The sequence below is a fragment of the Myotis davidii genome, unplaced genomic scaffold (genome assembly GCF_000327345.1).
Source record: "Myotis davidii unplaced genomic scaffold, ASM32734v1 scaffold32, whole genome shotgun sequence".
Lineage (NCBI taxonomy): Eukaryota > Metazoa > Chordata > Mammalia > Chiroptera > Vespertilionidae > Myotis > Myotis davidii.
This window is the reverse complement of record NW_006286587.1, coordinates 2,996,341-3,012,363: the sequence shown is the minus strand read 5'-3', so window position 1 is coordinate 3,012,363 and position 16,023 is coordinate 2,996,341. Positions and strand designations below refer to the sequence as shown.

The 16,023-nt window shown below is 36.1% G+C and overlaps 1 protein-coding gene and 1 long non-coding RNA gene across 2 annotated transcripts in view; one reads left to right on the top strand and one right to left on the bottom strand.

The window, feature by feature from the left end:
• The window catches only part of GPCPD1 (glycerophosphocholine phosphodiesterase 1), a 48,910-nt gene extending 35,804 nt beyond the window's left edge, over positions 1–13,106 (top strand). The window contains exons 11-19 of the mRNA XM_015560222.1: positions 2,314–2,391; positions 3,275–3,314; positions 4,587–4,648; positions 7,778–7,843; positions 9,111–9,247; positions 9,967–10,102; positions 10,509–10,669; positions 12,355–12,453; positions 13,085–13,106. Of these exons, the coding sequence (XP_015415708.1) occupies positions 2,314–2,391; positions 3,275–3,314; positions 4,587–4,648; positions 7,778–7,843; positions 9,111–9,247; positions 9,967–10,102; positions 10,509–10,669; positions 12,355–12,453; positions 13,085–13,091 (786 nt within the window). The 3' untranslated portion in view covers positions 13,092–13,106. The remainder of the gene's footprint in view (positions 1–2,313; positions 2,392–3,274; positions 3,315–4,586; positions 4,649–7,777; positions 7,844–9,110; positions 9,248–9,966; positions 10,103–10,508; positions 10,670–12,354; positions 12,454–13,084) is intronic.
• A 1,016-nt stretch (positions 13,107–14,122) lies between these two features.
• Positions 14,123–14,896, bottom strand: LOC107182178. The gene is made up of 2 exons (XR_001512900.1): positions 14,670–14,896; positions 14,123–14,526 (listed from the first exon to the last, which is right to left on the bottom strand). It is a non-coding gene; the product is annotated as an uncharacterized LOC107182178 (long non-coding RNA).
• Between the last annotated feature and the right edge of the window lie 1,127 nt (positions 14,897–16,023).

Genomic DNA, 16,023 nt, shown 5'->3' with positions numbered 1-16,023 from the left:
AGCAGGCCTAAGCCAGCAGGTCGTTATCTCCCGAGGGGTCCCAGACTGCTAGAGGGCACAGGCCGGGCTGAGGGATCCCCCCTCCCCCCCGAGTGCACAAATTTTTGTGCACCGGGCCTCTAGTCTATATATATAAAAGCCAAGCAACCAGAACACCAGAATGACCAGTCGCTATGATGCGCACTATCGCCTGATTGGGGCCCTAATTGCCCTCCTCTAACCTCCTGCAGCCCCTCTCCCTGGCCAATTTCCTGCAAGGGTCCCTTCTTCCCCCAGGCCGACAACCAACCTCCTGTGGCCCCTCCCTTACCAGCCCAGTCTGATCGGCCCCCATTGGGGCAGGTCAGCTGGATCCCACCTGTGCACGAATTCATGCACCGGGCCTCTAGTTATCTAACAAAAGAACATTTTAGGTGGTTTCTTTATCAGTCTGCCATTGTCTCTATATTGAGACAGGAGAGGAAGCTACCAGCGTGTTTGTTTTCTAGGCTCCCTTCTTTTTCTTCAAGGTCTTTCTCAAATTAATAGGCTAGTATGATTTGGCTGAAATGGGAAGGACCACAATGAAAACTACAATTAGAAGTGCTTTGGAGCCAGATAGTGGAGGCCTCTGTGAAGGGGTTTTGAGCCAAGAAGGGAAATGTTCAGAACTAAACTTCCAGATTAATAATTTGATATCTGATATAAGGGGGAATTTAAAGAGGACAGAGAATAGAGGCAAGAGGTACAGTTATGTGGGCCAAAGATAAGGTAAGCCTGAGACTTTTGAGAGTGGAGAGGAGGACATGATAAAGATTTGAAAATGCATATAATTTCTTAAAAATTATAATTGTTGTGCAAACAGAATTGTGATAATTATATATCACAACTGCCTGAACTTCAGTATACAAATTAACCAAGTGATTTCTTAGGGACTTAACTACTGGGGTTTATTTAGCATTTTCTTTAAAACTTTTTTTTTAATGGTTTTAAGTATTATTTTCCACTGAGTTGGTTTGAAGTTAAGGCTAGTTTGCTTACATATGTAACACTGCACCAGACCCTGCATGTTATGGAAGTAGATGACAAGGCACCTGGCTCTGCCTGCTAGTGGATTCTAACCAGTCACTTGGGTTGGGATTACTGTGATGTATAGAAAAGGACCTTTCTGTTTCTGTGAAACATATTAGGAGAGGGAGGGAAGGAGATGCACCTGTTAGATGACAGAAGTAGGGTAAAATAATAGAAATGGAGCAGGTTGTTTTTGCTGTGGGGAAACTAATACATAACCAAGAAGGCGGTTAATGAATCTAGTTCCTTTGTTTTGCTCTTAATTTGAATCTGGATGGATTAATTAGGGAATGAGAGTAATGAATTGTGTATATTTTTAGTTTTAATTTTTAAGCTGGTATTTTTCAATAAAAGCAAAAGTTCATAAGATTATGAATATAAATTTGCCTTTCCCTTGGCCACATTCCCTTACTCTTAATAATCTCTTATGTATTCTCACAGACAAACTGTATGCATATACAAACTCATACCATATGTATATAAACGAGTATAAAAGTAATAAATTTTAATGTATAGGGGTGTGCAAACATAGTTTTATAGTTGTGAGTTTGAGTATGCAAAACAGAGTTTATTCTTTTACTATGTATTATTATTTATTTGTATTACAACTGTAAACCTACTTTTGTCCAGCCATGTATTTATTGGATTGATGATTTATCAGTGGTACATTAACTTTTATTAAGATAAAGGTGCCTAAACAGTGGGCCATTTGATATGATATTAAAATCTAATAAAACAGATTTGCTCAAGGGGAAAGCATTTATAATAGAGTTCCTGTTAAGTATTACACTTATAGTTAACTAGAGGCCTGTTGCACGAAAAGATTCATGCAATAGGCCTTCCCTTCCCCTGGCTGCCGGCACCGGTTTTCCTCCGGCACCCGGGACCCAGGCCTTGGCTCTGGGCAGAGCCGCCTTCAGCCTTCGCTGCTCTGGCCTGAGCCGCCTTCAGTCTTTGCTCAATACAGGATGACAGGAAATAGAGGTAATCACTGAACCTCTGGCTTTGTTTTCAGTGTGTCTCCAGTGCCATAACCTGCTCCCATCTGTTTTCTTTCTTCCAGGAACTGCCACTTACATTAAAACCAAAAGCCAGAATTTAAGAGCTGAGGTGTAGTGTTAGATAAGAAGGGCTCCTCTACATGGGCTCACTGTAGTCATCAAATAATTGTTCTCATCATTCAGTAAATTAAGATATTAGTCCTGCCTGGGGTAAACATTCGTAATAATTTGAGGCCTATATTTCTTTTTCTTTTCTATTTAGAAATTTGAGGCTGATCCAGTTGAATTATTTGAAATTCCAGTAAAGGAATTAACATTTGACCAACTCCAGTTGTTAAAGGTAGTAATAATAGCATAAAATGTAAATAATCTTTTATTTTAAGACTATTTGTATCTGTCTGTATATGGTAATGTTCTCTGCACCTGGAGATAATATAGTCAGCATGCATAGAGTATATGCTTTGGTTTTCTGTTCTATTAGGAAGAATGGGTTTGTGCTGATCTATCTTCTCTGTTTTCATGAACTGCCTTGGTTTTTGCATACATCAAGGGGCTAGGCCAGTGGTCAGCAAACTCATTAGTCAACAGAGCCAAATATCAACAGTACAACGGTTGAAATTTCTTTTGAGAGCCAAATTTTTAAAACTTAAACTATATAGGTAGGTACATTATTATTAACTTAATTAGGGTACTCCTAAGGCTTAGGAAGAGCCACACTCAAGGGGCCAAAGAGCCGCTGTGGCTCTCGAGCCGCAGTTTGCCGACCACGGGGCTAGACTATAAGTCTTTGTCAGCCCTTCTCATCCATAATTTTAGGTTGCCTCTGTTCTACTTTAGCCTTTCTTTATAACTCACTACTTTACAATTGGCCTTTTATGCTATTGTTGGCTTTATACTTATGTAACTAAGATCTTTGTATATTTTGTTATTCCATGTAATCTTATATGATCCCCCTTTCTATTCCCATTGGATACCTAAATAAATGGTTGATTGAGTATAAGTTTCCTAACTTAAGAATCTTTATATTCTTCTTCCCTACTTGGGTATCTGATTATGATCTTATGTGTATGTATAAATATATATATATGTATATATGTGTGCTTATTCTTATAAACTTATAATTCTACATTTTATAGTTTTCTTTAACTTACTAGCTCTTCAAGTTAAAGTTCTTCATAAACTAAGGCTTTTTCTAATGATTGCATTTTGTGTGTGTTTTTTAGCTTACTCATGTGACTGCACTAAAATCTAAAGATCTAAAAGGTATGTACAAGTATGGAAACACTGTTTTCATTTCATAGTTAGCATATATACAATATTTCCTTATCCGTTTTGACACACTGTTGGTTGTTTAATGAATATAATACAGGGCTATCCAAAAGTAATTTTATAAACATGAAAGCTTTACATATATTAATCTTCAAGTGCATATATGTCATTGTATAGATGATCAGAGGTCTTTATCATTTTGTACCTTTCAGTATTTCCAACATTCTTCACATTACAAAATGATAAGACTATAGCAAGAATAGAAGCCAGGAAAATGAAGGCAGCTCTACCTAATATTTACCAATTGTGACCTTGGGCAGTTTACTTGCCTCAGGTTCCTCAAAGCTTGGCCTGCCTACAAAATCCCTTTGTAATTCCACTTTACTTTCTCCTCCCATGGGACATAATAGTCTATGCCGTTCATTTGAGGCTTAGTGTATCCTTTGTTGTTGTTGTTGTTACCCTTTATTTTTATATATGCCCTGTCTCTTCAACTAGAATGTAAACCTCTGTAGGGTGAGGAAAATGTTTTTATGTATTTCGAGCCAGTGAATTCAGAGAGGAAGGGAGAGAGATAGAAATATTTGCGATGAGAGAGAATCATTGATTGGGTGCCTCCTAAATGCCCCACACTGGGAATCGAGCCTGCAATCTGGGCAAATGCCCTCACCAGGATTCAAACCATGACCTCTTGGTTTATAGGTCGACACTCAACCACTCAGCCACACCAAGCGATCTTTTTTTTTTTTAAAAGAAAAGCTTGATATTAATTTTTTCTGTCTTGGAAAAAATCCTTCTGTGTCTCAAGTTGGAATCTATTTTGGATTAAATGTAATGGTAACCAAAGTACATTAGTGGCTATAGATTCTCTTAATTTCTAACTTCTGAGACGATTTTGATATTTCAGATAGTCTTAGCAAGATGACATACCTCTTAATTCCATTAAGAAATAACAAAACACTCTTGTGACTACCTTTTTTAAAAGAAGTATTACAACTTTTATGAGAAAATAATCATTGTTAGGACCACAAACTGTGGTGTTTCTGTTAAATGTTGCATACTAGTCTTCAAAAAGGATGCTTATTTAAAAAATCAGGGGTTTAATGGTTAAAAATAATAAATATAAGAGCCTTCAAACACTGCATATGAAAGGATTTCATAATTACTTTAGCATGTCTTTTTTTGCTTACAAATTTAGAAAGAGATCTTAGTGATAAAATGGTATTTTTTTTAATCTACTGAGTTTTTATAATTTAAATTTTTCAGAATCTGTGGTTGAAGAAGAAAATTCTTTATCTGATAATCAGCCATTTCCTTCTCTTAAGATGGTAAGTTCCTTAGGAAAACTAGGGCAAGGCTATCTCATTAATTCTGTTATATCTGAATAACTTTATTCTCTTAAATGGGTACTAATATGGTTGTATCAAAGGCAATGCAATATAATAAAGAGCTAATATGCTAATTAGACTGGATGGCAGAACGACCTTCCAATCTTCCAGATGACCTCCCGGAACAACCAGTGGAGGGGGCAGGGGTAGGGAAGGGCCGCAAGGCAGCCAGGGCTGCGAGGACCTACTCTTGCACAATTTTTGTGCATCAGGCCTCTAGTATTAATATAAACATGTCATCATTGATGCTTTATAGAGAAGATATATTCTTATGTGGCGTACCTATGCTACTTTAAAAAAGATAGTAATTTACCTGCTTAATACAAATTCCCACCTCAATCGGTTAATTTGATAAGAATAGGAAATTCACATATTTCTGTATGTAAAAAGGAAGGAGAGGGCAGGGAACAAGGAATTGGGGGAGATGTGATGATAAGAGAGGCATTTAACTGTTCCTTAACATTTTGGAGAGAAATTAGATCCTCCAAAGAAAATAAGGACCCTCGTTACATAAAACGAGACACAGATTTAAAGAATTCACTTTGAAAAAGTATAAGAAAAACTAGCATGAGTATTTTGAAACTAGACAGTTTATACAGGAATCTATCTGACAGAATCGGGCAAGCCTATATGGACACCAGACCCTCTCCTTAGCTATGCTAAGTCTACTTTTTATTCTACTGGCTCCATTTCCTAACTTCTACTCTTCTCCATTATCTTTTCTTGGTGATGTCACCTATAGGAGATTTCTTAAGGCAAAAATAGGTCATTTCAATTTATCACAATTATTCACCCTACAGAAAGGATGCTACAAGAGAAATCCTCAAATGGACACAGTCCTATTGGTGCATTTATTATTTTTGTCTTAGTGCATTTAAAACATGATTTGAATAATTTTTCAGATATTTCTGAAGCCCAGCTAAGTAAAGTCATTCTTTCTATTCCAAAATTCCGAAATCATTTAGTTCATAGAAATCTCATGATTCCTAAACTTGTGACTTCATAGAATGGAAAAAAGTTTTTAAAAAAATTGTTTGTGAAAGGTTTGACAATATTTGCTTAGTCAAGTAAGTTCAGCACACACACTCATTTATTCATTTACTTTGGCATCACAATAATTGAATCACAGAGGAATATCAAAGCCCCAAAAAGGCCAAATATAGTCTTCTCAGTATAAAAAGGGATCTTTTTTAAAAACAATATATTTTTTATTGATTTCAGAGAGGAAGGGAGAGAGGAAGAGAGATAGAAACATCAATGATGAGAGAGAATCATTGATTGGCTGCCTACTGCACGCTCCCAACTGGGAATTGAGCCCACAACCCAGGCATGTGCCCCTGACCAGAATCGAACCTGGGAGGGACCTTTCAGTCCACAGTCCCACCCTCTATCCACTGAGCCAAACCACCTAGGGCTAAAGAAGGATCTTTCTGTAAATTTGATGTTTGACAATCTCAGAACTATTAATATACTAGTATATACTATTGTTCTTATTTTTTAATTTTGTGTTGGTCCAGTAAAAAGGTGACAGGTGCCCTAGCTGGTTTGGCTTAATGGATAGAGGGTCGGCCTGTGGACTGAAGGGTCCTGGGTTCGATTCTGGTCAAGGGCACATGCCCGGGTTGCAGTCTCAATCCCCAGTGGGGGGCGTGCAGGAAGCAGCCAATAAATGATTCTCTCTCATCATGGATGTTTCTATCTCCCTCTCCTTTTCTCTCTGAAATCAATAAAAACATATTTTAAAAAATAGTGATGGTATGTTAAATAAATATTGTTAAAGATATCAGGGGGAAAAGTCAAAAGCCCCTCACAAAATCGAGTACAACCTGTTTTAGGTACTGTACTTTTTAGCTGGTTAGTATAGGCCAGTGATAGCAAACCTTTTGAGTTCGGCATGTCAGCATTTTGAAAAACCTTAGCTTAACTCTGGTGCCGTGTCACATATAGAAATTTTTCGATATTTGCAACCATAGTAAAACAAAGATTTATATTTTTGATATTTATTTTATATATTTAAATGCCATTTAACAAAGAAAACCAAAAAAAATGAGTTCTGACATGCGTGACATAAGTTCGCCATCACTGGAATAGACCCAGGGCTAGATCCCAGGTCACCAAGCTACCAAGCTATGTTCTTACTATTACATTGTCTTTTTAGTGTGCTTTATTTGCTGTTATAAAATCAAACATCATACGTATTATCTATGTTAAGTGGTTTCTAAACTTTTGAAATAAATTGAAATTAAAAACTATATCTGTTTCAAATTCATTTTGCCTGTACATGTTTCTGTATTTTCCCAGCCTTCATGTTTAAAGACTAATCAAGTCAGCTCTTTGTAGTATAGTAGCCTGGCTTTATAATTTCAATTTTATTTTCTACTTATGCTGCCAAAATGGTATTATTGCAAAATGTCTAGATAACTTAGTTTAAATAAGTTGACATCATATTATTTGTTCATTTATATACTCATAACCTTATTTACGAGCCTTGGCATAATCTTTCATTTGGAGATAACATCTTTTCAGGGAGTTATCCACATGATATTGTTAAGCATCACCACCTTCAAAAAAGTTAGGAAACATAGTTTTTCATATAACCATGACTTAGTATTAGTATATTGATATACTTGAATAAAATTCAGAAAACACAACAAATGTCTTCTTAAATCCTTGAGGTCGAATAAGTTTATTGTGATTCACTTTGGATATCCAGTAGTAACAGTGAGAAGAATTTTAGGTTAAGGATCCATCTTTGTAGTAATGGTGAGAAGAATTTTAGGTTAAGGATCCACCTTTGTGGTAGTAGTGATCAGTTATCGCAGATAGTACCTAGGACTGTTGCTTTTGCTGTTTAATTTCTTTTGACTCTCTTAATTTAATTAATGAGATTGTCAGTTGAGTATAAGAAAAGCTAGTGATTTAATGCTGAAAGCATTTTACTCTTACTAGCGATATGTTTTCTTACAGATTGCGTTTTTGTAATAATTTTGTTTTTCTTTTTCCCCCTTATTCTACCATTCATTTCACCAAAAATAAAACAAAATTCACCACCAACAAACAAAACTCTAGGTTTTAGAGTCTTTGCCAGAAGATGTAGGGTATAACATAGAAATAAAGTGGATCTGCCAACAAAGGGTAAGTAATTCTTTGTGTATTCTCGTCTTTCCCTTTTCCTGTGTGTTTTAAATACATTCACTCTTATCTTTTTGCTTTAATGGAGTAAGTGAAACTGAAAACTTATTGTGGTTTCTTCCAGTAAGCACAGTGCTTTTAGACCCTTTTAATAACGCATATTTTATTTATTTATTTTAAAATGTTTTTATTGATTTCAGAGAGAGGAAGGGAGAGATAAATAGAAATATTAATGATGAGAATCACTGATCGGCTGCCTCCTATACACCCCTTACTGGAGCTTGTGCCATGACTGGGAACTGAACCATGATGATCTCATTCATGGGTTGATGCTCAATCACTAAACCACACTGGCCAGGCAATAAAGCATATTGTATATACTTATACTAATTTGTGGCTACTTAAAAGTAGTAATGAATGTATTATAGTAGAAATTTCCATGTTCATGTGTCTCATGTGCACATTTATATGGATGGTTTCTGGGTATGCTCATAGGTGAACAATAAGAACACTGGACAGTCGGAACTCTATAACTTTGATTAGTTTTTATTTTATCTTCCCCATCTAAACACATAATAATGTCCTAAGCAGTTTTCTATTAAGTGCTAGTAGCTAGTAATAATTAACCAGGAAAATAAATTTTTACAAATGTGTTTTAAATCACTCACAGATTTAGTCACTGTTTTGTTCAATAATTATATATTGAAAAGCTGTTAAAGGCCAGGTATTTTCTGAGTGCTGGGATCAAGTAGTGAAAGAATAAAGCCTTGCCTTCCTGGAACCTATATTCTGGTCGAGGAGAACAGCGATTGAATGTATCAGATGAGGGTACTTGATAGGCCTAAGATCCGAAGAATGAGAAATTTAACTAGTAATTCATATTTACCAGGTTTTGTTGTTGTTTGCAGTGAGTTAGCAAATGAAGTAGAGCCCTTTTGTCCTAAAGTTTATGAATATATTAAACTATTTAAAAAGTCACAGTAGATTGCAAGTTTCCAGTTATAGTTTTTATTTATCTTATTAAAACAAAAGTCTATTAATGGTATAATTGCTTTGCATATAAGCATCTCTATACCTGAATTATGATAGCTGCACTGTCGCTAAGTAGCAATGTGTTCATGGGCACATCATTTCATTTCATTTTTCAGGACTTTGCTTTTCTCATCTATAAACTAAGAGTTGGACTAGGTGTTCTCAAGATTTTTTTCCTAGCACTGTGATTCCAGAGTAGTTAATGGCTTTTGTTTTCCTATTTGCTTCTTCTACATAGGATGGAATGTGGGATGGTAACTTATCAACATATTTTGACATGAATCGGTTTTTGGATATCATTTTAAAAACTGTCTTAGAAAATTCTGGCAAGAGAAGAATAGTGTTTTCTTCATTTGATGCAGATATTTGCACAATGTGAGTAATAGTCATTTTTTTCCTCATATACTCTCTTACTGTAGATAGGACTTAGTGTACAAAGATTATGGTTGGAGGTGGGGAAGTGCCCAGACTTTACCCTTGATTTATCCTCTCAGAAAAGTTATATATATTCTCACTTCCCTTCAGGACTACCTGCTGGGATGCCCTTCACTCCTGTAAACTCCATACCCACTGGGTCCTAATGCATCATACCCTGTATTGCATGTAACATCTTCCTTACCAAATTATAAGTCCTTAAAGGCTTTCTTTTTTAAAAAAAATAAATTTTATTGATTTTTTACAGAGAGGAAGGGAGAGGGATAGAGAGTTAGAAACATTGATGAGAGAAACATCAATCAGCTGCCTCCTGCACAGCCCCAGTTGGGGATGTGCCCACAACCAAGGTACATGCCCTCCTTGACTGGAATTGACCTGGGACCCTTTAGTCTGCAGGCCAATGCTCTATCCACTGAGCCAAACCAGTCAGGGCCCTTAAAGACTTTCTTGTTGCCCATTTCTGAGAATATTTTAGCTCTTGTATAGAAAAATTAAATTTTTTTTTATTTTTTGTCTGAAAGGCAATACACACATGTTAATGGTGATTATATCTCAGTAATGGGATTATGCTGGGGGGGGGTCTTGATATATTTTCTAAAGCTTCAGAACAATATAATTATCATCCCAATGAAAAGCATTTTTTGAATTGTCTTTTTTAGGGTTCGGCACAAGCAGAACAAATATCCCATATTATTTTTGACTCAAGGAAAGTCTGATATTTACCCTGAACTCATGGACCTCAGATCTCGGACAACTGCTATTGCAATGAGTTTTGCACAGTTTGAAAATCTACTGGTAAGTTATGTTTGAATTTCTTAATTTTCATTTTTTTAAAATGCTTTTTAGAAAAGAAATAAAGTTTCATGTTCCATTACACATCTCATTGGTTAGTTTTGACCTATTTATAACAAGCAGATAGTTCTACTGAAAAATGAGAGTATTAGATCTCAGAATCAAAAGCAATTACTTGAACAAAAATATATATATATTTCCTTGAATGCCTACATTAAGTAAGTTTTGTAGTTGAGTGGATTTTATGATTTGTCTGAAATGATCTAATAATATAAGTTGTGTAAGAAAAATTATACATTGTCTTTTCCTGCCCACTCAACTTTGGAGAGCACTGATTTAGAATATGACCATTTAGCATTTGCAGTCAATAAGTTACTTTTTCATGAGTAATTTATTTTTCTCCCATTAGGGGATAAATGCACATACTGAAGATCTGCTCAGAAACCCATCCTACATTGAAGAGGCAAAAGCTAAGGGACTAGTCATATTCTGCTGGGGTGATGATACCAACGACCCGGAAAACAGGAAGAAATTGAAGGAATTTGGAGTTAATGGTCTAATTTATGATAGGTATTTGTTTTTCATGAAAAACTTTCATATTGATTTTGGTGAGAGGGGAAGGGAGAGATAGAATCATGGATGTGAGAGAAACATGAATCGGTTTCTCCTGCATGCCCCCCCACTGGAGATCTAGCCTGCAACCTGGGCATGTGCCCTGACCAGGAATGGAACTGTGACCTCCTGGTTCATAAGTCAACACTCAGTTACTGAGCCGTGTTGGTTGGCTCTCTGTGCTTTTTTTTTTTTTTATCTAGCTATAGATTTAACAGATTTCAGTATAAATGACAACTCTGTCTTTCCAGTTTCTCAGGCCAAATCCTTGAAGTCCTTCATGATTCTGTTCTTTCTCTCATATCCCAAATCCAGTCAAACAAAATCATGTTGATTCTATCTTCAAATATATCCTGAATCTATCAACTCACCATGTTTACTGTTGTCACTCGCAAGCTACCTCATTTCCAAGGTGCATTATTGAAAGAGCCTTCTCACTGGCCATTGCCTCCACCCCTGCTTCCCTGCTGTCTGTCTGTCTGCAGCACAACAGCCAGAGGGTGCCTGTTAAAATCTCAGTCAGATCATGTTACTGCTTAAAACCTAAGAGTAAAATTCCGGGCCCTTTCCTCCCCACCCTCCTCTCCCCGCCAATGTCAATGTCTCAGTAAAGTCTTCCCTGAATATCCTAATTCAGATAACAACTGCCATTCACAGTGAACAACTGACTTTTCTCCCTAGCATTTACCACCATCTGACATAATATTTCACTTGTTTATTTTCTGCCTGGCCTCCCCACCCCAATACACCCGACACAAACATGAGCTGCCTGAGGGCCAGACTCTGCCTGTTTTGTTCATTGCTGCATCTTCAGAGGTTAGAACAATATCTGATACAGAGTGGACTTCAAATATTTGTTGAACAAATCTTTTTATTTTCTTTTTGTATAAGTCCCCTGAGTGTTTAGATGTAAGTTTGAGTCGCTAATCTGAGAAAGAAAAGGTTGCTGAATATAAAGACATGGGGTTGGAAAGGATGTTATTTACTCTGCTTGCTAATATTTGAGCAGCATCATGCAAAGAGTAAGTGATGAACTTCTTACCAGTCCTGCTTTAAAAAAACACCTTCCTTGGATTTAGTTCATATTGCTGCTTGTCCTATAAAGTTATATCACTTTCTTAATAAAACTTTTTTTTTTTACCATGTCTGAATGAGTCTGGTTTTAAAATTGCAGCTCAGATAATGTTTGCCTTTCTTTTAACTACTTGGTTAATTTTGCTTTAAGCAATGTATTTCATAGGTCCTTTTAATAGATATATCCAACTAATTAAAGGAAAAATAAAATTCTAAATCAACAATTTGAAGTAAGTGTTTGCTTTAGCAAAAATTTGAAGATTTTTTTGTTTCTTTGAAGAAGAAGGAATGATTGTAATTATTTTCGGGCAAGAAAATGTATTGTGATGTTATACCATGTATAACTTTGTAGGGTATACACATTTTAGGCAGACCCATCATCTCAAGGGCCTTGTTTGGAGGCAAATACTGACATGTAATTGAGAACAGAAAGATGCTATGCGATATAAATAGCCCTAAAGAAAATGAATTCTTCCTGGCCTGAGGTCAATAAGAATAATTTTAAAGAGGAAGCATTGAGATGGATTTGGGGTGTGGTTAAATTTGTTTTGATAGGATATGCATTTTAGGCAGAGGCTAGAACGTGAATCAGGGCAGGACTGTGTTGAAGGTGTGGAGGATTTTGAGGAGACACCCAGCACTGGGCTCCTCCTAGAGTCTGTTGACAGGTGAGGTGGGTAGTGTTAGAATTGGTTTTTACCCTCGGAAGTTTTTTTAAAATTTTACTCAAAGCAGTACATATGTATGCATAACTATTTGTGTATCTTCGTGTATATATATACATATATAGCTTAAAATTACATTTTTATATATATATATGTTGTTTAGAAATGTAAATAGTTTTATAAGACTTAAAATTTATCATAAAAAACAACAGGTGCTGGCCAGGTAGCTCAGTTGGTGAAAGTATCATCTGGTACTCCAAGGTTTCTGGTTCGATCCCTGGTCTGCACACATACAAGAATCAGCCATTGAATGCATAAATAAGTGGTACAACAAATTGATGTTTCTCTCTCTCTCTCAAATCAATTAATTTGTCAATAAAAGAGGCAATCCCCTACTCCTGTCCCTTTCATTGTCTCTAGCTGAGTTCCTATGCCCTAATTTTTTTAAGCTGTTTCTTCTGGTACTTAATGTGCTTATGCTATAATTTTTTCATTATCAAATTTCGACATTATGTAGAAGATTTTGAATGATTATTGATTCATAGTCTTTCATTCATTTTGCATTGGGGAGAATTATGATGAGGATGGGTATTTTAGTCAATCAGAAACTAATTTGTTCTCTTCTTTTACAAAGGAATTAACACAGTAGATTTCCATTTCATCATGGTTTTATGATATATTATCATATAAACTGGTACGTTTGATTTTCTGATATTTGGAATTTTTGCATTTATGATAATGACGGAGATGGCCTTTATTTACCTTGAATGGTTTGATTTTTGGTGTGGAAATAATACTTGCTTCGTAGAGTAAATTGGGCAATGCCCCTCTTTTTATAAAAAAATTATTGTGTCTGCTCAAATAATTTAAAAAATACACTAACACATTTAAAGAACATTATCATTAAATTATGAAGTCCCCCATGAGCCTCTTTCTAACTCTGTTCCCTTATCTCCTCCCTCACATATAACTGCTTATCAAATTATTATTCTCATTAAAATTTCTTTTAATTCTATCACTAAACAATATACCATTTAGTTTTGCATGGCTTTAATCTTTATTTGTATTTTGTTGCATGCAGCTATAATCTGTCCTTCTTCATGGCTGTAGAACATTTATGGTTGTATGTATCTACTACAATTTATTCTATTTGAGAACATTTTGGTGGTTGCCAAGTTTTTGCTATTACAGCATTTGCTGTAAATATTGTTGACCAGGTCTAGAATATATTTGAAAAGTTTCTCTAGGGCAGTGACTTTCAAATCTTTTTGATCCCAACCCAATTAGATAGGCATTTTATGTAGCAACCCAGTGCACACAGAGATTAAAGGTTTCTGCAAGCATTGTGGCCGGGCATAAAACTCCATGTTAGAAATCATTTCCTTAGAATTTTAGAAATAGTTCTCTGTTACCTTCATAAGTCCAGTGTTGCTGTTGAGGATCAAGAAACCATGTTCATTCCTGTTCCCACACATACAGTTTCTTTGTTTCCTGTCAGGAAGCTTGGAGAGTCTTTGTCACCAGTGTTCTAAAACTTCATAGAGATGGGTCTTATGGGTCTGGTTTCACCCATTGTGCCGGGCACTTGTTAGCCCTGTTAGTCTGTTGAAAATGTGAAAAGTTTCATGAGTTGCTTCTTAGATTTTTGTCCCTTCCATTTTTCTGACTTTTTAAAAAATCTTTGTCTTTTTGCTCCACTTGGAAAGATTTCTGCAACCTTACCTTTTACCCATTCTATTGAGGTTTTCACATCTGCTATTGTGTTTTTCATTTCCAAGGACTGTCTTTTTTCCCCAATGCTCTTTTTTCTGTACGTGTAACATCCTGTTTTCATTTTATGAAAGTACTATTTCTCTGAAAGCAGAAGTTTTTGTTTGTTCTTTTGGCATTTTCTTCCCTTTTACTCACCTGTTAGAAGTTTTCCTCACATGTTTGGAAATCTTTGGCTGCTTCTCCTAAGAGATTAGAATCTACAAAGCTTGTTGGAAGCCGGAGTGTGTTAACTTGGATTTCACTATGGGTGATCTAGGTGGCCTGTTTGATCAGACCTCTGATATCACTAGATTTAGAAATTTACTTTTTGACTTATCAGATTGCTCCTAGAAGAATCTATATCTACATAGATGTGGGTCTGGCTGCCAGGATTCTTGGAGCCAAGTGAGGTCAGAGAGCTGGGGAAGAGGGCATGTCTCTGTGTAGCATTGATTATATATATGTACTATCTCTAATTCCCTGGTGCTGCTGGAGGTTTTGTAAAATGTCCAAACGCTCACCTGGTCGAGTCCCCTATTCCAAGAGATTTCCTGTCTAATGCTTGAAATAACTTCAGTTAGTGTAGGGGAGGGGCAGTCTTGGGGCAGGGAGTTAGGAGGGATTTAACTTGCTGCTGCTTGAAGTCTTCACTCCACCCTCCCTGTTTCAGCCCCTTTCCCTTTCACTCCCAGTTCTGGAGAAATTTGATGCTGCTTTTAACTCAGCCTTTGCATTTTTCCCTTACTAGCTTGTGATTTGGCCTTTTCTATCCTGTTAACTGAAACACTTTATTACACTTTATGATCCATCTATTTTCCAGCTCTCAAAAGTTAGTTACTGTGTCTCTGGTTTTTCCCATACTCCTGAAATTTTTTTAAATCCCTTTGCTTTATTTTTAATGAGCAGGGGGTGGGAGGCAGTGGAGAGGGTATGGGAAAAAGTCAAGTTAGATGATTCCTTGACCCAGATGTCACTTTTCATTCTATGTCTTTAATGAACAGAAAGTCTTTGTTTTATAATAGTCACATATTTAATAGGGTCAATGCATATTTTTATCTTGTTTATGAAAATTTTCCCCACTGTGATATCATAAAGATTGCCTTGTGGTGACTCTTACAAGTTTCCTGTCTTTCACAGTTAGGCATGCACGGCCATGTTATCTGCTGATCTGCAGTGACAGTGCTGCCACCATCACCTGGGGCTTTTCTGTGCTGGTGACTGGGTATACCTGCCAATATTGCACAGCTTTAGCATGGTTCTCAACCGGGTGAGAAGTTCTCATCTTGGTCTTCGTGATTTGAAGTCAGAATTGGGTATTAATTCCAGTTCTGCCTCTAAATAGCTTCCCGTCTGTAAAATAAGACATTGCCAATTAATTGACTTGGAGAGAAGATACTTGAAGAATGACCAGTAAGCTACAGATTTCATTTTCTGATTCAGTTGCTTTCTAATCAGCTCTTTTGCACCCAGGGCACAAAAGGAAATGCTGCTGTTCTGGGTTATCAGAAAGACAGGGAAGAAGAGACATAATTTTTAAGTATTGGGTGTCCCAAAAAAATGTATACACATATTTTGAATAATTACAGAAAGCAGTGTTTATTAAAATACATTTCATTTTTCAAATTGAGCTATTAGTTAAAGTGCGTACATTTTTTGGGACACCCTATATTTATAGAAATCCTCTTTTGAGGGAAAATAGGTTAAACTTGTGCATTCAGGGTGATCAAAGTTATGTAAAAAAATTTGTATTAAGGGTGATCAAAGTTATGTAAAAAATATGTATAGAAAGTTTTTAAGTAATCCAATTAAAATATAGATTTC